Below are 22,905 nucleotides of genomic sequence, written 5' to 3'. Positions count from 1 at the left end.
AGGCCACAAGACATTTAAACCTGACATTTTGTAGGACAAACCTGCTTTATGGTGAAATTTGTTGAGGGAATTCATGGTAGGATCTCAAACGGCTTTAAAATTACTATAACGCAACTGCTGCTGTGGTTTGGATTTAGTTGGTTAGTTAGTTGGTTCCCATAATGCACTGAAACTGTGCAATTAAGTATTAGTACTATGTCATAGAACAGAAGAATGGGGTTAATGTGCTATTGATCCCAACCATTAAAGCTAACCCTTGTGACAAAATAGCATGAGGAGTCTCATTGATAGAGCACGTGGGTTAGAGGAAGGAAGTGTCTTCTGACAGAGGCTGATGATAGCCATCCTCAGGAGTCTCCGTCCTTATCAGCACTATCAGGACGCTCTGTGCGACTCACCAGCGAGGACAAGTTTCCTGCTAATGACGGCAGCAGCATCGGAGCTGCTGGGAAGCACCGAGGGTCACTCTGAGGTATAGTGAACACAGCAGGTCTTTGTTAGGCTTCAGAGTTACTCCTTGCTGTTTTTCTTCACTGCTGGACACGGTGAGCGTAACCTGCACCAATGCCGAGCCCAGGCAAGACCCCAGAGTTATCAACAGGCTCCATGCTATGGCTAAAAACAACTAGCCTGTGATGAAAGATTTTCTTTTGTACATTGAGAAGAAAGTGTGTGTTTTTCTTTCCTGCTAGCAATGGAAAGAGCGTTTGACAACTGTAACAGACACTTCCAGAAAGGGAGAGTTGGGCTTTGAGGCTATATTTAAGGGCCAAGCACATTTTGACATGCAGAACCTTTTTAGGCCACAGTGGTAAACTGCAGAGTCTTTTCTCAGAGAGCGTAGGAGCATGAGTGACTTCAGTTGTTAGCGTCAAACTGGCCTTATTGTAAAGTTTTTTCTAGTGCTGGTTGATTTGTCGACACCCGTGGTTACCACGGTAACAGCAAGTGCGGTTTAATACTGAAGCAAACAGTCATTGAGCAGCTGTAACCGTGTACAGTGCAGCCAAACAAAGTCAGAGTTGGGAGGGTTACTTTAGAAAATGTAATCTGATACAATTACTAATTAAGAATCACAATATTAAAGTAATGTAACTTGATCACTTTCCATTGCTTTTCGATTACCTCAGCCAACACCAAATATGTAAATAAAAGCAAGAAAGAAATGTCAATAAGAAGTATCGATGCAAGACAATTCATATAGACAATTTCTTTTTTCTGTAACTATAATAGATTACAGTTACCTTTTTTGTATCCTGATTACATAACTCCCCAAGCCTTCTTGTGGGTCACCTTGTTGAGCTGACTGCTGCTCACTTTGACTGCTACTTATTCAAATATTTGGAAACATTTAAAATCCACAGGCAAAAAAATGACCGTTGTCTTGGTTGGTTTCAGGCATGATCACCTCGGTGACAAACTCATTGCGTTTACTGGGATTGCTTCACAATAAAAGCCGTCCTGTATTTTGCGAGTTTGCATTAGCAGTAAACTAACAGATCTCTGATAAGGTTGTGGGAGAGTGAACAGTAAACAGTGAGGCTGATTGTGATGAAATGAAAATTACACAACAACTGTTTCACATGCATGCCCTGTTTCCTGGGAAACCATGCGTGAAGGCAATTTGACCCAGCCGAATGGTTGACTTCACTATATTGAGGAGTTTTAATTTAAAATACAGTGAATGGCTTTAAAAAATGCAGACCAAGTATCAGAAACAAGGTTTAATTTTATTAAATTATTACAGATTAGAACTTGACATTTATAATATTAAGTATAGCAACTGTATGATGGCTGATTGTGACAATAGTTGCAGTTTGTACTACTCTTGGAAGTTTAGTTAGCAGTTGCTTACTCAACAACTGAAGACAAAAGGCAGTACTTGTTGAACCATCCAACTCATCTACTGTCATGCTCAGAGAGGCATAGAGAATGTCGATGTGGTGCTCATCCAGTAACCTTACATGCTACACTGGAGAACAGAATAGCATCATCATATGATTTTCTGGCAGTTTAACCACATTTAAACGTGTGTTAGTTGAAAAACACCACGCTTGGTTGCTATGTCTTCCTTATTTGACGGTTCTGTCTGCCAGCAAGTTTATGGTATATCACTGAGAGTCCAAAATTTAATGGGGTTCAAAACTCTTCAAAGCTGATTTTGCTTCACTTTCAGGCTCAATGAGAGTAAAGGGGGGGGGAGAGAGAGAGAGAGGGCTAAGTTTGACATTTGGTTCACATCTCATTAGTATAATCTCACTATCGTGGTTGAAAAGGCTGTGATGAGCATACAGCAGCTTGGGGACATCAAATGGTCCTTGATATCACACACACACACACACACACACACACACACACACACACACACACACACACACACACACTCATAGAGCCATTGAAACACAAACACACTACTGTATGTAGTCAAACATAAACATTCAGGTGAAGTAATGGTGCCATCGTCGTCGCATTAATACACAAAGACAGAGACATTAATGTGTGACCTCTCCATCTACCTTCATTCATACACAAACGCATACACAGATCCCAGGATGCACTGTAGTATGATGTTAACACAGGCAGAGAGTTTGGCTCCAACTAGGGCAGACCAGGCTGTGTTTGCTTTACTCTACAGCTGTGTTTAAACACACACACACACATACAGAGAGAGATAGAAGCATAACTGACAGGGCCGCTGTCTCCACTGTGTCTGTGAGGACCTCACTGTGCTGGGCTCTTGTGTCACCACAGAGCAGGCACATACCACACAGTTAGCACAATTCTAGGCAAACAGGTCATTATATCAAAATCACAGTCAAACACAGTTTTAAGTGGTCTGTGGCACTTTGAATAAGCTTTTGCTGCTTACTTTCACAGCTCAAGCTCTTGCCCTTAAGGACTGAGCATCACACAGTGCAAGTAATGTTCATTAAAGGTTGAATGGAGGGATGGCTACAGTAAATTACCTCCATTAGTGGTTCATTTCCTGTCCTTAAGTATCATCCTTAAGATATTTCAACACTGCATCCAATGAATTTTACATATAACTTCAATGTGACTAGTGTGTCATTTCTTTGCTTATATGCTTAAAGAGGAAAAGAGCACACTGACAACCCTGTCTTCCTGGAAAACTTTCTCAAATAAAATTACATTTTTTCCATGTGAGCAACACAAAGAGCTTATTGTCAGAGATGAAGCGATCTGTGATGCATACGACGTGCATATACAATCTGATTTTTGTATCTAAGTCACAATGTTTTTGTCATTGTCTCTCATTGTGTCATTCAATGGTGTAATGAAGAAGAGCCAAAACTGCCAAATGCAGTTAACACGCAGGGATTTATGTTTATGATTTTCTGTCTTTCAGAGGATTTACTGAGGACATGGCAAACATTTGAGGACACATTACACAAGGGTCTAACATACAAAGGGAAAAAGTGCAATAGTATAGATGGCACATGTCATATTGATTTTTCAGTATGTCGTTAAAGTGAATGTGAGCTCGGACAGTGTGGGATACAGTGGTATTGTTGACTTGTTATTGCCATAATCACACTGAAGAAACATTAACAGCAAGTGATGCTAACAAGAACTGACCCGCTGTTTTCTACATGTAAAATCAAAGTCACCAAATTAAAGCAGTATTTCACATTGCACTCAGTGGATACTGAGCTGCCTGCTTCTCTGCAGATCCTCTGATATCAGACACTAATACCTGCTGAAACATAATTCAGGATGTGAAAACAACTGAGTTCTAGGAAGAGGGTCTTTTACCATGCTGGTGCTTTGGCCCGTCAGTCGTGAAGCAGGCCAGAAGCCTGCGCAGGCTTGGGTGTTTATCTGGGACAGAGGCCGTGTTGCTCCAGGGTTTGTAGCTGCTCCGGTCTCTGGGCTGAGCTGAGGCGAGCCAGGTGTCACTCTCACATTTGACATGGGGGCTTACCAAGGCCTGAGAAAAAGAAAAAGAAAAAAACTATCACACAACAACAACTAAAACAAAAGGCTGGTGATGGAATATTGGCACATTAAACTGGTATGGAGGCAGAGAGCTGGTTTGTGTGGGAAAAGGCCGAATAAAATGTTTGGAGTGACTTTTCAGACACTTAAAATGAAAGAAATGTGCAGCTGCTACCAATTTAAAGCAATACAATTATTTTAACTTTAATCTGCTGTTTTTAATTTTTTAAGAGTAATCATCTGAAAATAGGCTGCATAATGAACCACACACAAAGCCAAATAGTTGCCTGAGTATAAAAAAATAAAATAAAAATAGATGCTATAAAAAAAAGAAAAATGCTATTTTAAGATATATTTGCTTTAAAAGAAGAATTCTACTATAAAACCAGCGAGGTTACAGGACACATATTTTAATTTCCTTGTTGTTTAAATATCAATTTTGTAAGTATAAGTATAATATGTTCAGTGAAAAAAAAACATAGTTTCATCATTGATTGACGAATGGGCTCAGGGGTCACGCGGTCAATTAGAGCGCTCTCGCGAGGCGTGGTCAGTCGGATAGTCGTCACGTCAACAGGTGCGCGAGATGTCAAGGAGATGTCCGTGTGCTTTGATAAAACCTTTAGCCAGAGGATTTAATAGAGACGTTTTCCCGCTCAGTGCAGATGCTTGTTTGTACCTGACAACGTTATTAAAACCTGCTTGGTGAGAATAAAGGAATATTTTCATCGGCTGGGTTATTAATCACAAACAACATGCTGTCGAGATACGTGAAGCGTGTGAAATCAGGTAGGACCGACAATGGAGTTTATTTTGGGAGGCTACAGCAGTTTGTAAAAAAAGATAACTGCAACCATACTTGAAGTGTCGATGCTCGTTGTGGTGAAATGTGGTTGTATGCAGGCCCTGAGCCATTTTTATACTGACGTTTCATTTGTCCCCAGCGTGGTATCGCTACCTGTTCTACAGCTGACTGCTCCTCAGCTTGAGTTATAGTATATTTGCTTCTGCACAACAGTCAACAGTTAGTTTCTTTTACTATGTTAGGCAGGTGTTTATGTTATCTTCCTCCTTTGATAAAAATAAATGGTTGCACCAACTTTCTGTAAAGTCTGTGGTGCTGGTTTGAGTTTAAGTTGCTGCAGTGTTTTTATGGAGTATCAATGAGTTTCTGTCTGATCCAAAACAAACTCTGTACAATGCCACCACTGAATGAAAAAGTCATGAGAATTATCTCCGCTTCAGGCCTTCATGTTATCTGATTTGTTCTCTTCTTCTCTTGCATAATAACCAGGAGATGTTTTAATAATGAATACAGTTAAATATCAGACAGATGCTGGTGCTGTGAATCTAGCCAGCATCTGTATGGGCTAAGAGGTTCTTCTGTTTCATGTCTAACCACAAATTTTCTGTGTTTTCCAGCGCTGAAACGGTCGTTTGAGGTGGAGGAGACGGATTCATCCACACACCCTTCTCCCCTGTCTCGTCGGACCACCAACCCCCTCCGCTCATCCACCTCCTCCACGTCCAGCCAGCGGAGCTACGACCTGAGTTCCCGCAACTCCGACTACTCCTCTACCAGATCTTCCCCCTCCGAGTCCTCCAATCCACGTTCCCCAAAGACCGGCATGAGGCGTGTTGAGTTATCAGGGGGTCGTAACCCTGACACAGCCTCTTCCCGCCGCACAGAAATTTCTATTGAGGTCTCCTCGAAGCAGATCGACAACTCGCCCAGTGCTGGCATCGCCCGCTTTGGCCTCAAGCGACCTGAGGTCAGCCTGAGCAGTCGGAGTACTCCCCTGGACAGCTCCTCCAACTCCATCTCCAGCTCCACAAACAGGCGGGCAGAGCTGAGCATGACGCGGCCCAGTGAGCCCCCCGCCCCTCCCAGGAGGATGGATGCCCAGCTGTCCTCAGCCCCAGTCTCAAGGATCCCTGAGCCCCCTCAGAGAAGAGCAGAGCCCCCATCCCCGATCCTCAGCCCAGCTGAGGGGGCCCCCAGGAGGCCTGAGATGCCGGTCTTCAGGCAGCCAGATGGTTTGGTGGCAGGCAGTGCAGTGGAGAACAACAACCACCCGCCTCCTGCCCCTAGTGCTCCCCTGCCTTCCCTGGCAGAGCCAAGGGTGGAGAGGGTGCAGTCACCCGTCACAGAGCCGCCGCCCACAGCCCGACCAACAAACCGTGAGTACCTGCTCAGACTACCGTGTTTTCTAAACAGACTTTTTTGTGTGTAAAATAAGAGTTTCCCAGGGTAAATTATCTTCATCGAAGTGAACTGCTCTAGGAGGAGTTAACCCATAGAGTGCTTGTGTGTTTGATTGTCCTCATTTGAGTTGTAACTGGTTTCAGCATGACCTATCTTTTTAAATCCAATGACTTGCAACAGTTGGAGAGCAATTACACTGTGATGAAATCATCTGATCATTGCTTTTCCATGTCGCTGCTCAGTTTCTCCTTTTATGTTTACGACCGTTTCGTTTTAACTTAATCTTGCAACCAACTCTCACAGTCTTGTTGCAGACGTATGTATGCACACACACAGAATCATACATCTACCTTGATTCACATACAATATATGTCTCCTCTTTCTAAAACCACAGTCTAATCTCTGCCGCACACGGAATGTTGTGAAATTCGTGTTGAATTTGATAATGAAATGGAGCTCTGTAATTCAGTAGGACACACATTTGAACCTATACTGATTTTATTTTGTATTTATTCAGCATTTCTGCTGTTTTTATTCCACCAGTGAGGCAGCTGTGAAGTAACAGTACCAGCCGTGAAGAGCACAAGCTCGAGTCCTTGAGAGCTTGTCAGTCTAGACTAACTGTGAATGTAGGTCAGGGAGGTTGATGATGAGAATCACAGGGCCGCTCCCAGGACAACAGTTAAAACAGGCAAGCAACTGAATAACCCAGCTCACTTGAACTTGAATCAGCCACTGGTTAAAATCTTTGGTGTGTGTTGAATATGCAGTAGGTGCATGTACTCATATCTAAATGGAAGGTTTGATTTCCTTGATTGTAATTTTAATAAGGTATTATTAAGACGCTAGTGAACAAATTTGGTAGCTACGGATGTTTTTGAACTTTTGTGTGTGTGTGTATTTGTTGCTTAGAGGACTTTTGTAGCACTTTTGTGATCACTACTGTACTTATTATTTTATTAACATGATATAATAATAACAAAATATATCCTTGTCAAGACAATGCAGTTAGATTTTACCTTTGAGCTACTGCTGACTAACATCCCAGACATGTGGTACGGACATGATGCCAAGCTCAAACGGAGTATCAGATGTTTTTGTAGAAGCTTGCGCCACAAGTATTGGTTTTACCGAGGCGCAACATCAAGAAATAACCCATAACTGTGGTAATATACTGCATTCTGGTGAGTCATTGTTCTGTTGTTCTGTTCTTAGGCAGACCAGGTCAGGAGTGGAAGGAAAAGGCCATTGAATCCAGTTTAATCCAGCCATCCGACAAAAAAGCCTTGCATGATTTGACAGAGAAAGGTTTATTTACTTGCCTCAAATCTAGCAGGGCTTTATGGTGGCAGGGTTGATGGAGAGTCAAGACATCCTTAAGTTACCTCTTACAAAACTGCCATGACATTTAGTTTGGATATCCCTAAAGTTTTCCCAATACTTTTTCTTACTCTCTGGTCTTTGTTATAACACCACTATCTGGGCTATCCTAGCTACAGAACGATACCTTCGTTGTACGACAAGGTATCTTTATAAAACTAAACTCACAGGAAGAAACTGGATATTTAAGGTTACCCCATGACCTCTCTTTTAGCGCCACCCCCAGGTTAAACTGTATATTTAGCTGTATTACTGGTCAAGTTTTATGAATACCTACATTGTCAGTGTGTTTATTTTATATGTTTCTTTGCTACGTGGAGTGTAATGAACTGCAGCCTCCAGGATCCATTAGCTTTTAGTCTTTTTTTTTTAAATTTTTTGGATAAGTATAACTGCAAGTGCAAAGCTGGTAATTATGAGCATAGGTTATAGTTTTCAGTGGCGTGCTTTATCTTTTCATTGTGTTTAATTCAAAAGTATTCTTCAATAGAGTGTGACCTTGGAACTGGTTCTGGTTGCTGTGGGAAATTGTGTCTTTATGCTTTTTTTTGGTATGCATTGGCTTCAAAATCCCCACTTTACTTGCAGGTTACTTGTGCTGTTTCCTTCCTTAACTCTGATCCTATTAGAACGGCTCATCTTCACACTGGTATGTGTATGGTGTGTGTGTAGCAGTGTTATCTGGAGACAGCTGTGCTCATGGGTTCCTCTCACTGGTCGAGTAGTATCCAGGCGTAGGCGGCTGGGAGGTGATACATTCCAAATCTGGAGGTCATAAAACATAAAAATAGAAAGCCTCCAATTTCCAGTTTTTATGCTGTGTGTTGCCCCTTCGTGTCTCTCTGTATCCACTGCACTTCCTTTGCACACAGCTAGGGATTTTAATTTTATTTCTGCCTCTTGCTGAGGATATTACTTTACTAAAGTTTCTTGGGCACCACAGAATTGGTCAGCAAATATGCATGTTGAATATCTGAAATGTGGCATCGTGTGTCCGTAGAAGGGAAATGAGCAAGGCAAAGTGAGACGATTAAGTCTCAACTTCTGCCACATTTGGCTCAGATTACCACCTTCCTGCTCATGCTGCATGTGGTGGGAGGGGAGGGGAGGGGTGGAAGGGGAGGGAAGCCCACATTTGAAGAAGCTTGGGAAGAAGTGAGGAGCGGGGAGGAGGTGGAGAGAAACGGAGAGAAACAGAGGAGTCATTTCCTGTAAAGTTCGTCTGCAGGGAGAAAACAAAATGAGAAAAGCCCACTTTAACCTCCAGTCATTTGGGAGTAAAACTAAACCGACAGACCACACTGCTTTGACGACATGCCCAAAACTACAATTTACTTTCCATTTCCTCAACAAGTACACACAGCGCACATTCAGACAAATTCTTTTTTAAGCAGTTATTTTTACATAAACATGTTGTATTTTTTAGAAGGACAAACTGGGAATGTCTTCAGTTTGTATCTTTTGTTGTTTACTTTTGTGTCAGCACTGTATCCGGTGGGACTTTTTGTGTGGCCCATTAGATTATGGCTGGAGGGCTTGTGATTCTTAACTGGGATCTACCGTCTCTGGGCTCTTGGTGTGTTTGTGTGTTTGTGTGTCTGCGCTCATGTGCGCGCGCATTTTCAGCGTATACGTTCATGCTCACACAGATGACATGGTTAAGAATTTCTGGCCCTGGGGAGGGTGACGGATGAACATGCTGATAAGCGATAAGCTGGTTGTTTTTGTGGCGGCTGTAGAGTACAAGGTGCCGTAATGACATGCTCAGTTTCGGTTGATTTGTCGAGTATAATGATGAGCAGCTGTATCCAGTCTTGTGGCATTTCAACGGGATGTGATCTCATGTTTTCAGACACACGCATTCATTCATTCTGTACACTGCTCATCTTTCCTGTCCCGTGCCTTGACCTTTATTTATTTTGACTGCTACAGAGTCAGTTTCAATATCTTGGGAAAAGACACTTTTATTTTGCAAGCATAAACTTGGCTAACATTTAGATGAGTGTGTCTGAGTTAAGGAGTATACATCCCTTACTCACTGAGATCCAAAGGTGAAAGTAAAAGGGATAGTTCAGGGTTAGTTTGTGATCTTTTGTTTTATTTATCTTGTGTATTTTTAGGTGGTTATGTTGATTCATGCACGTTAGCTTAGGCAAGGCAGGACCAAAAGTCAGCACGATAAGACAAGGCGGGGTGCGACGCCTTCACACAAAGGCATTAGGGTGGTTCACATAAGGTAAAGAAATGAATTACAACAGCTGTATTAGGACAACATGTAGAACAATTAGTATGTATCGACACAGCGGGGACGCAGCAATCTTTTACTGTTTACATGGCAAACATCGAGACCCTGGAGCAAATTATTGCAGATGTTTTAACTTTCAAAAGTTGTGCTGTATCTTGGTGACTAATAGCCCCCTAAAACTAAACGTATACTTCATCTTCTCATCAGCAAAAATGCTGTTTACAGTTGATATAGTGGTATATCATAGTTGATTTCTTGTCACCTTTATTGAATAAGCTGTTGACTTATTGCTCTAATCTTTGGTGCAGCATTTTGTTGTTTGTTGTGTGCGAGAAAAAGATAAAAAGATGAATTTCTCTCATGCCATGTAGTGAGAATGTTATTTAGCAACAATTTTGAAAAGATTAATTGTAGCTTTTAGTTTAATTAAGTGCCTAATGCTGAATGGTTTCTGGTTCCGGTGACTGAAATATGAAGTTTTCTGCATTGTATATCATTTTAATCATTTTAATCTTTTATATGTTGAAGTGTTGGTTAGACAAAACAAACATGAGCTTGTGATGTTCGTCATTTTGATTTGATTTTACTATTATTTATCATGCTTTCAAATAATAACGATTGACACTGAGTTTACATTTTGATTAAGTCAATTCACCAACATGAAAACAAAACAAAACGTGTTCGGCTCTGTATCTCTATTTTGCAACAGGAATAAGATGTTTCCTGCCGTTCCTCTTCACATCGACCCGGTTATCAAACAGAACATGTATACACATTGTTAGTGAAATGGTGTGCATAGATTGAATGTGTCAGCTTTTAAACAATAGTGCCTGTCTGTCATTAACAATTGGCTCTGAACTGCATCAATCTTTGATTGTATTAGTATTTTCTTAAAGTTGAGCCTGCAACAGTTTTTGATGATGACTCATTATCTTATGATCTGCTGAGTCTTGTGCTGGCCTGCTGAGCGCTATCCTTGTTTCACCACATTAAAACAGTATTCGTCTCTTTCACACAAACATAAAGGCCTTTTGATAGGCCTGCCTGGGACTTGGCTAGAAATAAGAACTTGTGCATGTCACAAGGGATGGAAATGGTCTGATAAAGTGTGTGTGGGTGTGTGTTTTTTGCATGAAGCATACATGCTGTTAAAAACACTGACACTCGCTGGTCTTTATCTTTTATTTTGTACAGCAAACCTGTGATCATCCAACTTTAAAATAAAATCTGACACATTATTGTTTCATAAACACAATTTTCAACACAGAACACAATAAAAACTGTCAGCGTACAAAATAAACTTTGAGTAAATATAGACTGACATGAAGAAAAGCCTTTGATTGTCTTTGAGAAATGCAAAATATATCAAGATAAAATGAGATTGTAATCACATTGTCAAAAAAGAGGGTATTGCATTCATTCCTTATTGGACGTTTGGATTATTTAGTGCCTAACATGCACAACTTTCTGAATACATGTGTTTCAATTCCAGTGTTTCCTTTTTGATTTAATTTTTGTTTTCAGTGCCAAAATCTAAAGTCGCTTCAGTGTTCCCAGTTGACTTACGAGTTGTGCTTGTTTCATAGTCCTCATTGTTCTAGAAAGCTCCACCATCACACCTTGGTTCAGACAATATCTGGGAACATTACTCTCTCTCTCATTTCTTCTGAAGGACTGAAAAATAAACGGCCAAAAAAATAATTAATGAAACCAAAATAAATATTATGAAACAGTACTTCACCAAAGAACAAAGACTGCATTGACATGGTCTGTTTTCCGGTCTGCTGTTAATTTCTGGTCTGTAATAGTTTTCTGGTCTGTAATAGTTTTCTGGTCTGTAATGGTTTTCTGGTCTGTAATTGTTTTCTGGTCTGTAGTTGTTTTTAGGTCTGTTGTTGTTTTTTGGTCGGTTGTCGTTTTTCGGTCTGTTGTTTTCCGGTCTGTTGTTGCGTTGGTTAGAGGAGTACTTCTCCTCAATCACAATATACAGCAGCAGCCCGAGGCAAGCAAGGTTACCCCACGTGTTGGCGATGGAGGAAACATCGGCACTACTTCCAAAGCGGTTTCTGAGAGTCAACAGTGGCCGTTGGTTTTCTCTCACTGAAAACGCTCTGATCTGTCTTAAGAGGTTAGTAGTGATCTGGTAGGTTTGCTCTGGATCATAAGGTGTCCCCTGATGTTCAGAAGTGTCATAATGCTGTGTGATATACACTTGGTCTATCTGCAAACCTCCACGTCCTGTGTTCTGCTCCTGGACTCTAATTATGATCCTGTCCCTGTTTTCTCCCGAATACTCCAGTGAGGGATTGGCAACATAAGGTGGAAGTTCCACGGACGTCTCTTGATAGAGATTTCCAATAGTGTAGTACCGATATCCCCAAGGCAGTGGTTCCAGTAGCCCCTCATAGTTGCCATAATGATGTGATCCATAGTCTCCACTGTTCGGGTCAAAGGTCAGCCATATGAAATTGTTATTGTCCATGTTAACTGTGTTGGCAAACCAGTGGAGCAGAATCAGACTGTGCTTGGGCACAGATGGGCCAAAATTGATTTTCTTTAAATCACTGATTGATTTGAGCCTTGTCACCGCTGACACAGCGTTCAGGACAAGGAACAGAGCTACACAGCAACTCGTGACTCTTCCTGACATCTTCATCATCCTGTACAGATATTTAAAAAGATATTGCTGCCATTATTCATCCATATATTCTTAATTCATACATGTACATTTGTAACTTTCTAATCTGTTCTAATACCTAAAGGATAGGTTGACACTTGACAGTTTTCAAAACAAATAAGTAAAACAACAGTTTAAGAGTTAATCAAAGCAAGTATCAGTATCCAAAATTACAGTTACCCTTTCCACAAACAATATTAGAGGGATAGTAACACAAAGAGGAGAAAACACTTGAGTTAACGGCTTCACCATTCATGTGAAATAGTGTCATGGTAAATCAAAAACCATTGATCAGAAAATAAGAGAGCTCACCTGCGTTAGTCTGCTGCTGCCTGCTGTCTGATCTGTCTGATCTGTTGTGAACTGATCTCTGTGTTTATCTGTGAGCAGGCGTAGCTTAGCTTTCATTTTGCTGTAAATGAAACTAGCAAAACAAGCATAACTAGTGGTTACAGGAAGGTTTGATAATACATCTCTCTTTAGATGCAACTTCCTTCTGTATTCAAAAAAATAAAATGTGTACTCCCTTTCAGTGTTTTGTTGGGATAAATGTTCGTGTAGAAAAGCTAAAAAGCTGATTATTTTTGTTTACAGTTTTTGAGTGGAGCAATTCTGTAAGAAGAGGATTTATTCTGTGAGTCAGTGGGAATTTTATGAGCAGGGTTAGGATGGAAATTAGTCTGCTCAGATCCAAATCTGACTGAGTGTGTCCTTTGGACTGCAGTGTGAGGAACCAAAAGATTTATAGTAGAGCCTGGCTTATTATTAACCAGTATTCACAGGTCAATTTCAAATCGCAGCATGTACATGTTTTATAGGCTGCATTTTTCACTATTTTTCTTCAGTCAAATTTGCATTGTGATTTCCATTAAAGGTCACTTTTTAATATTTACTGTCATCTTATATTCATCCTGATAATCTTATGAAGTCTTTAAATTTTACAGTTCTACTGTACAAAATTCTTGCCTGAACCCAAACAGACCTGAACATGATTCGACAAATCTAACTTGAGCTCATCCAGTTATACATTTATTTTATTTAAATAAAAACACTGACATGGGTCTGACTAAAACATTAAACATTGTAGTTTAATAAACACATTTTTCAACACTGTAAAAATACAAAATCATAAGTAAAATATGCTAAACTTTTTAAAGCTGATTTCTCTTCATCTCTCGCAGACACAGGGTGAATTAGCAGTGAGTCACTTCTCTTAAATTAGACATTGTTGCATGAATGAAGCCTGCTGCATTGTTATTATGCCAGAGCAGTGCATTATTATATACAATGAAAGCAATTTTTCTCAGTGAAAATAGTTTTATGATAAAAATAATTTCTGCTGTTGTTCAGCAGAAATTACAAACTTCAATCTTGCAGTCGTTACACTTCCTTATTCGTGTAATAGAATTTAAAACTATCATCCTGTTTTGGATCTTTTGTGATGATTTTGTGTTTTTTTGTTTTTGTTTTTTTTTTCAAGCAAGGCCATCCGAATATTATTTCCAACAGGTGTCTCAAACGCTGCCATGTTGGTCAAAGTCTGCAGTTCCAAACATTACACCACCTTCATTCACTGATCACCTCCTCCTCTCTTGATGAGGAACATGTGCTGATCACTGTTTGTACTTTGCTTCTGTAGTCTGGATGAAGTTCAATTACTTGACTTGTAGGACTGAAACTCTGAAGACTCTGAGCCCTTCATAGCACACAGGTTGAGTTGGGTGATTTTAAGTATTTGGCCTTTAATCACAGACATGTTATACCATCCAAGCCTTTATCTCAGTCTTAACTGTACAACTTATATAAAAAAGCTAATATAGAACACAATAAAAGGAAACTTATGAAGGCAAAACATAGCATCAATTAACAACCCTTCTATGTTGTTCAAGGTGTGTCGTAACTATAGAGCGAGGACAGTTTTTGTAGCATGAAAATTATATGGAAATCACTCTTCTTGTCCCCTCCCCTCAAACCTCTCCAACCCTCCACAACAGTGACAGAGAATTGAAACTGAAATAATTTGACACTAAATAGAAGCTGTCCGTTTAAAGATTAAAAACACATCAGAATGCAAAAATATGTGAATAATATAACATATGTGCATGGTCAAAAATGAAACGTTAAGTCAATTATTTATTGAAAGTTACCAATGTTTCCTTTTTCAGTTAATAATTGTTTTCAGTGCCAAAATCTAAAGTCACTGTCCTGCTCCATACGTAACTGCCTGATGTTCCCAGCCCAATTATAAGTTGTGCTGGTTTCATGGTCCTCATTATGCTTGAAAAGCATTACTGTGATAACTTGGCTTAGACATTATGTAGGAACATCACTCTAACTCATTTCTTGCTATATGCTGAGAAAATGATCAAAAACAAGAATAATAACAATACAATAAAGATCAACCAATTGTCGATAACTGAAGCAATACCACCATGATGATTTTGTCTGTTTTCTGGTCTGTTGTTGCGTTGGTTAGAGGTGTACTTCTCCTCAATCACAATAAACAACAACAGTCCAAGGCAAGCAAGGTCACCCCATGTGTTTGTGATGTGCCTTAACTGGAATTCCTCAATGTTTCTTGCGTAGCGGTTTCTGAGAGTCAAGAGTGGCTGCTGGTTTTCTCTCACTGAAAACTCTCTGATCTGTCTTAAGAGGTTAGTAGTGATCTGGTAGGTGTGATCTGGATCATAAGGTGTCCCCTGATAGTCAGAAGTGTCATAATGCTGTGTGATATACACTTGGTCTATCCTCTGCAAACCTCCGCGTCGTGTGTTCTGCTCCCGGACTCTGATTATGATCCTGTCCCTGTTTCTTCCCGAATACGCCCTACAGGGATTGGCAACATAAGATGGAAGTTGCATAGACATCTCTTGATTGAGATTTCCAACAGTGTAGTACCGATATCCCCGAGGCAGTGGGTCCAACATCCCCTCAAAGTTGCCGTAATGATGTGATCCATAATCTCCACTGTTTGGTTCAAAGGTCAGTCTTATGTCATTGTCATTTTCAATATAAACTGCGTTGGCAAACCAGTGGAGCAGAATCAGACTGTGTTTAGGCACAGATGGGCCAAAGTTGATTCCCTTCAAATCATTCATTGAATTGAGCCTTTGCACCGCTGACACAGAGTTCAGGACAAGGAACAGAGCTACACAGCAACTTGTGACTCTTCCTGACATCTTCATCATCCTGTATAGATATTTAAAAAGATATTGCCAGCATTATTCGTCCATACTGTACATTCTCAATCCACACATTACAAGAGATGAGGGACAAAATCCAAAGTCCTCATTCTGAGCAAAAAAGTATTCCAAAGTTCGTCTGAAGTTAATATCAGCGGCCTGAGTTAATCAGAATAAGTGAGTATCCTCCAAAGTTAGTCTTTTTACTACGAAATACATGTTTCAAAGCACAGTGCTTCCTTGTTAAATTGCATTGGAGGGATAATAAGTAGACAACACTTAGAAATAAGACTTGAGTTAAATGCTTCACCATTCATGTGAAACGACATCATGGTAAATTCAAAACTAGCGATCAGAAAAAAGGAGAGTTTACCTTCTTTAATCTGCTGCAGTCAGGTTTCTGGTCTGTGTGTTTGTGTGAGAGCACGCAGTTATCGTTTATCTAAAAATGAAACCGCTGAAACTTCCGGCTGTAGTTGCTGGTTGTTTCAGGAAGTTTCATAATACAGCCGTTTGCATGAAACAAGCTTCTGTTTTTATATTCGACATTGTGCCATCACGGGACTGAAGTGTGTCAGAAGTTGACAACAGGACAAATGGGTTGAGAGACGAGGATGACCTGAGGACAAAAGTTCTTCAGCTGGATTTGAACCAAAGACTTAGTGGCTTTTCATCACTGAGTCACCAGAATCAGAATCAGAATTAGAAACAGAATCAGAATCAGAATCAGAATCTGGTTTATTGCCAAGTAAGTTTTTACACATACAAGGAATTTGGCCTAAAAATAAACCAGAAGGTTAATACTGATTTATCCAATATTTTCCCATCTGTAAAATATTATATTTTCATCGACATTTATGATTAATACTACGTCAGAAAATGCAGGTTCAACAATTGTCAAAATATAAGCAGTAAAATACAATGTGGGACCAATACTAGTTTGTTCTTCAAAGCTCATACCACCATAGTATGCTTAATTTGATCTACTGTGCCTGTAGAACAAGGAATAGTTGAAGTTGATCTTCCATTCTCCATTCTCTTCATCTCTAGCAGACACAGGATGAATTGGCAGTGAGTCACTGCTATTACTGTAGATTAGACATTGTTGCTTAAATGAAGCCTGGCACTTTATTACCATGCCAAAGCAATGCATTATTATATACAATGAAAGCCATTTTCCCAAAGCTTTGCAAGTAAAGACACATTTCAAATAGCAATTTTGTAAATAGACCTATAAAAGCTCAACATGATGTCCAGATGTGTTTTTGGTGAAATACAACCCCTTAGACCTCCTTATTGTTATAACAACATTTAAAACTCATTTTGATTTTGATCTTTCGGGATGTTTTTGTAATTTTTCCAGACAGGTAAAGTCTTTCCAAATATTGTTATTTACTGCAGATGTTTCAAACAGTGTGATATTCAAAAATGTCAAAGTCTGCAGGTTTTCAGTCCAGGCAAACGTTACATCACCTTCATTTACTGATTACCTCCTCCTCTCTCTGTGAACATATGCGGATCACTGATAACTCTGGTCCTACAGTCTGAATAAAGTATTTATAAAATAATATTTTCCCATCCGTAAAGGGTGATATTTTCATCTTGTTTAATAGTAGCGATCTCAATAGTATGATTAACTCTTTCTCTCTTCCTTTCATGTGATTGTAGAACAAAAAATAGCCCTTCATAGCACACAGTTTGAGATGGGTGGTTTAAAATATTTTACCCCTAAATCACAAGCATATTATACCGAGCCTATATCTCAATCTTAACTGTACAACATTTACAAACTAGAAGAGTTCTCTCAGAGTGCAGATCTCTGCCAGGCAAAAGCTTTTATGTAAAGCACCTACTGCAATGCTGCACCTACTACCAGATACAACCCACAAAAACACATTTTGTTTGTATAATATAGTGCTGGTCTTATATAGATGTATGCAAAGTTTTTAATAAAGTTTTTTTCTCTAGTATAGTATTAGTTTTCTTTAATATAATAGTGTAATGGTATTGTAACTGAGCATCCTGGGTTTGCCTAACTGTATAAACTTAATACGAAAAAACTGGGTGGTATATACTACTAAATTTAACATTGCTGTTTATAACATTGTTATTTATTTTGAACATTACAAGCAACCAGACAGCCCTATAACAATGTAGTAGATATAGAAACTGCTGTTTGACGTTGCCTATTCATAGATCGGCCCCTGTGTGTCCCAGTGGAAGTTGTGGCTCTTCAGAAGTTTAATCTTTTGCCGTAGAGCTGAGTACATCTGCCCCCAGTAACTGAATTTAATTCCAACTAGTAACCAGTGTCATGTTGAGTTTCTCATGTTGATCACAAACCAAATTTCACTAAAAGCAGTGCAGAATTAAATGAGTAACATGATTTTGTAGGGAAGTCTGCATCTCTCAATACACATTGTAGTGTTTTCTAGTAGCTCTTGACCTCTCCAATATGATGACCGTGCAGATGGATAGTGGTGACCATACGACAGCGGCCAGTGAGGTACAGTGTCAGACTTTAGTAGATCGTAACATTTCAGGACTGGAATTAATCTGCAGATGCTCTGGTTATAGATGGGGCGATCTTTCTATGGGTTTCAGGTTTTGAGCCACAACTAGGGAGCAGGCAGTTGGCATAAAACAGAGCAGGCAATAAAATAAGTTTTTCCTGTTTTTTCAAAAATTGTCGATCATCAATCCTGAGTGGTCATAAATGTGCATAGAGCATATGAGGCTGATTGGTCCAGTAGTATGCAAGATTAGCTGCAGACAGATACACACATGACCAAACTCATAACCTCTTACAGGCTTACACCTTAGGGAGATTAAAAGCTACTATAACAAACAACAGCACAACAACAAAACATACAAAGGCAAAACAAAGCTGACAACAGCTCAACCCCTCCCAGTTGGACTGGGGTTCTGGAGTGTAGTAACTCCCTGGTTTTCTGTTCCTGCTGGCTTTACCAAGATCCCAATGACTTTGTCCAATTTGTGCGCTGTTGTTTTGTTTGTGAAAGTAACCTTGTAGGTTAAATGAGTATCTTTCCTGGAACACAATAAACAACAGCAGTCCAAGGCAAGCTAGGTTACCCCATGTGTTTCTGATATGCTCTAACTGGAAATCCTCAATGTTATTTCCAAAATGGTTTCTGAGATGCGACAGTGGTCGTTGGTTTTGTGCCACAGAAAACTCTCTGATCTGTCTTAAGAGGTAAATAGTGAGCTGGTAGGTGTGATCTGGATCATAAGATGTCCTCTGATGGTCAAAAGTGTCATAATGCTGTGTGATATACACTTCGTCTATCCGCAAAGCTCCATTTCGTGTGTCCTGCTCCTGGACTCTGATTATGATCCTGTCCCTGTTTCTTCCCGAATACTCCGTTGGAGGGTTGACAACATAAGCTGGAAGTTGCATGGACGTGTCTTGATTGAGATTTCCAACAGTGTAGTACTGATATCCGCGAGGCAAGATCCGCTGATAGTTGCCATAATGATGTGATCCATAGTCTCCACTGTTCGGGTCAAAGGTCAGCCATATGAAATTGTCATTGTCAATGTCAACTGTGTTGGCAAACCAGTGGAGCAGAATCAGACTGTGCTTGGGCACAGATGGGCCAAAGTTGACTCTCATCAAATCATTAATTGAATTGAGCCTTTGCACCGCTGACACAGAGTTCAGGACAAGGAACAGAGCTACACAGCAACTTGTGACTCTTCCTGACATCTTCATCATCCTGTGTATAGATATTTAAAAAGAAATTGCTGCCATTATTAACCATATATTCTTAATCTATACACGTGTTTGTAACTAGAGATAGGTAACAACATTTACAGTCCTCATTCTGTGCAGAAATTTATTCACCTGAAGTTAATATGAGGCTACAGCAGCCAAAGTTACACTCCTTACACTGCAAAATTCCCTCTTTACCTTCATGTTTCCACAGACGGTGTTGGAGGGATAGTAAAGCAAAGAGGAGAGAACACTTACAAAGAGAACTTGAGTTAAATGCTTCACCAATCATGTGAAATACTGTCATGGTAAATCAAAGTATTGATTTAAAGTAAGAGGGCTCACCTGCATAAGTCTGCTGCGACCAAGTGTCTGATCCGTTTAATCTGATCTCTGTGTTTGTGTGAAAGCAGGCGTAGCTCGGTTACCGTTTCCGTGTAAATGAAACTAATTATACAAGTGTTGCTTTTAATAGCCCTGTTGCAACTCTAGCAGCGACCAGCAGGAGATGCTCTCACACAGGTAGTTGGTCTCACACACCTGGACTGTGTCAGTCCTGGAGCTCGTAAAAGCTTTGTGTCAGTGCTGCTTTTAAAGCCCATTATGATGTACATTTAGAAACACACTGAACAGCAGATCAGCTGTCTCACTCTGTTTGTATACATACAGCACATGGCACAGTTAAGTGTGGGGGAGCTGTTTCAAATGTTTGTTTTTTGTTTACTATAAATCATCTAAACCAGGGAAATGCTTCCGCTTTTCCCAGAGAAGTGGATCCATGTGACACCTCCTGTAACACACACACACACACACACACACACAACACACACACATACACGTACATACAGAGACAGATCTGTGGATATCCTGTATGGAGGCTGTGGTAATTCCCTTTGGGAAAGGCAAAAGATTCAAAACACACACACAAAGGAAACATTTAGTTTCTCTGTGGTCACCACCCACATCTTTCACATGGGGAGCACAAGAGCACTGTACAAACGATCCTGTGTGACGATGCCCTCGTAATTTTTCTGAAGGTCTTTTTTTAAAATGTCTATTGGTTTAAAGCACTAAAACCCACTGTATGCTAATTTAGCAAACTTGCAGGACACAAGATGTCTGTGTGTTCCCTTTTGATAGCATTGTATTATAAACACAAATGTTCATACATAGCATTCACTTCACTCTGCAGGGACCAGACAGTAATGCGTTTAATATAATGCACCCAGTGAGTCATGCTACTTCTATCCATCATGTTTCTGTGTTATGAAAGACCTTGGACAGCTGTGAAGAGCACTGTCAGGGGTCAGCCAGGCAGCCCTATACTCCGCCTGCCAATACATGACACCATCTTGGCTCAGCGCGGGCCTAGAAACATCAGCGCCTGCCATTGGCCTTCTGTCACTCCATCCCCCGTCTCCTCAAGATGAAGATCTTTCTATCTGAGAAGGCCATGTCCCCAGCAGGGCAGCAACTCTGAAAGAAAGAAGCACGCCAAGTTATGTTGGATCAAACAAATGATGGTTGGCTCGCTCTGAATGCATGCAGGGTTCACTCAGGAGTCAGCGTCAGTTAAGAAAAAGCTTCGAATGGGAGAGAATGGAAATCTTTCTATTTAAATCTCACAAAAGGCCTTTTTTAACCTATTAATAACGTCTGTAAAGTCATGTGTCAGCTTACAGTACATAGTTTTTTTAGAGCTGACACAGACTTAGCAGCAGTTAAGCCTGCAGAGAAAAGTTGTGGGAAAGTGAGGAGAGGAGAAGTGTTTAGGACTCGGAGTTGGTACAAAGCGGTTTAGCCCATTAATTTATCTTTTCAAACAACAGTGTATCTTTGCTATGACACACTGGATTTCTGTGTTACATGGTGTTTTCCATTGAAAGCAAAGAACACTTTGCATTTGTTTGCCTCTATTTATGTGATATAGAAATTATTTTATTTTGTCTGTTTCAGTTTACAACACTGTGGCTTCTTTTATTTTCTGTAGAGATGTGTGGACGGAGTCAACACAGTACTTGTGTTATATCCTCCTATGGTCATGTCTGCATCATCCAGCTTTGTAAAGAACACAGTGAGAAAAAGCAAATCTAGTCTTAAAGAACTCCAGTGGGATATGCTGTTAAGTATTCCAAAATGGGGCCGAGGCGATTGAATACCCAGCTAGCTGAGACCAGCAAACTCGATCTAGTAGCTTCTAAACCCACTACTAACTCCTGTCAGTTTTATCTGCATTTTCCAGTTTAAACACCAGGTTTTTATTGGGGGTGATAAAGTGGAGTTACAGAGAAAGGGAGATGAAAAGAGAGAAGGCAAAGAGCGAATGGTTTTAAGACAGGGGGGCCCTTAGTTTGGGGAAAATGTACCGTGTCCCGCATTGTAAAACTAAATATCACTAGGGTTTATTTCAACTCCTTATTTGGTAAGACCTGTTTTTTTTTTTTTTTTTTTATACTTTGATCACAAATTCAACCCACATAAACACAAACACAGATGGCCCTACCGTGTGTGTTTAAACATACTGTAAGGAATTTCTAACAGGTTATGGAACGCACTAATACTGATGCCTCTGTATGACATACATAAACTAACAGAGATAGATACAATAGATAAGAACATGGGCTATTTCTATATAGTTGCTCCTAATGTCTGCCACCAGGTTGGATTTGGTCAGATTCCTCTTGAAATCAATGAATCAATGTGGTGGAAACATGAACACTTTTGTCCGCAGGGGCTGCCAGAATCAACACAGAGTTAAAGGGCTTTAAATACTGTATGTTGCTACAGTGCAGAATTTTGAAGGCCCCAGATGATGCCTCATATTGGTCAGATGGACATGGTACAAATTGTGCACTGGGTGTTGCAAGCATTCGACACTGAGGTGCCAGCTTGTGCTTGGAGAAAAGTTTATCTTGGCGGCTAAGGCTATGTAATAAAATAAAGAAAATCTGTATTTCTTGCCCTTTTTGTTTTTTTGTTTTTTTTTCTGAAATGTGACTCTTCACCTGGAAGAATGCAGGTGGTGCCCTGTGTGTGCATATGTGTCTGCTCATGTGGCTGTTAGGTTGCACTCTAGCCCCTTGAACTGGTGTATAATTACACTTCCTGTGAGGCTGGAGACAGCTGTTTCCTCTTGTCTGTAATCACAAAATATACATACCCCATAAGAATAGTAATTAGCCAAAGTAATTGGTTTGCTCTCTTTTTTCTTTTTTTTTCTTTCAGAAAATAAGTGACAGCTGCCAAATCACTGCAACTGTTGAGGCACCTTTTGAGTTTTACTATCCATAATTCTCAAAATTATTAGATTAATTATTATTATTATAACTTTATTTATTGTTCTGTCTTGCAAATGCAAAATAATTTGATAATAAGTTAATAGTGATAATACAGATATTTTTATATCACGCTAGTAGTGTTTTTCTGTTGATTGGAAATGTGTTTGTGAGGAGTTTATTGCTGGGCTATTCACTGTTGCCAAAACCTTTCAGTTCAGTTACTGTGGAATTATGCAATACCTCA

General features: G+C 40.0%; 3 protein-coding genes across 8 annotated transcripts in view; 1 reads left to right on the top strand and 2 right to left on the bottom strand.

Annotated features, from left to right (window-relative positions):
* Positions 1–22,905, top strand: part of LOC127355982 (septin-9) — a 71,030-nt gene that overhangs the window by 26,163 nt on the left and 21,962 nt on the right. For 4 of the 5 annotated variants that reach the window (XM_051387345.1, XM_051387349.1, XM_051387346.1 and 1 more), the window contains one exon: positions 5,380–6,138. In XM_051387345.1, coding sequence (XP_051243305.1) covers positions 5,380–6,138 — 759 coding nt within the window. Of the gene's footprint in view, positions 1–4,697; positions 4,747–5,379; positions 6,139–22,905 lie in introns of those variants that run through there. The other variant, XM_051387348.1, reaches the window with a different exon arrangement.
* LOC127355983 (uncharacterized) lies at positions 10,957–14,806 on the bottom strand. Its single transcript, XM_051387352.1, has 2 exons — positions 12,778–14,806; positions 10,957–12,448 (listed from the first exon to the last, which is right to left on the bottom strand). The coding sequence occupies exon 2, from the start codon at positions 12,445–12,447 to the stop codon at positions 11,446–11,448; it is 1,002 nt and encodes a 333-aa protein (XP_051243312.1). The 5' UTR covers position 12,448; positions 12,778–14,806; the 3' UTR covers positions 10,957–11,445.
* Positions 16,368–19,836, bottom strand: LOC127355984 (uncharacterized). 2 transcript variants are annotated; one of them, XM_051387354.1, is made up of 3 exons: positions 19,729–19,820; positions 19,516–19,581; positions 16,368–19,387 (listed from the first exon to the last, which is right to left on the bottom strand). In XM_051387354.1, exon 3 carries the CDS (start codon positions 19,384–19,386, stop codon positions 18,460–18,462), a length of 927 nt encoding a protein of 308 aa, XP_051243314.1. In that variant the 5' UTR covers position 19,387; positions 19,516–19,581; positions 19,729–19,820; the 3' UTR covers positions 16,368–18,459. The 2 variants fall into 2 exon arrangements, with proteins under 2 accessions (XP_051243314.1, XP_051243313.1); XM_051387353.1 differs by lacking the exon at positions 19,516–19,581 and having other exon boundaries at positions 19,729–19,836.

This window comes from Dicentrarchus labrax, unplaced genomic scaffold (genome assembly GCF_905237075.1).
Source record: "Dicentrarchus labrax unplaced genomic scaffold, dlabrax2021, whole genome shotgun sequence".
Taxonomy (NCBI): Eukaryota; Metazoa; Chordata; class Actinopteri; family Moronidae; genus Dicentrarchus; species Dicentrarchus labrax.
The sequence above is the reverse complement of the archived record's forward strand: the minus strand, read 5'-3'. Positions and strand labels throughout refer to the sequence as shown.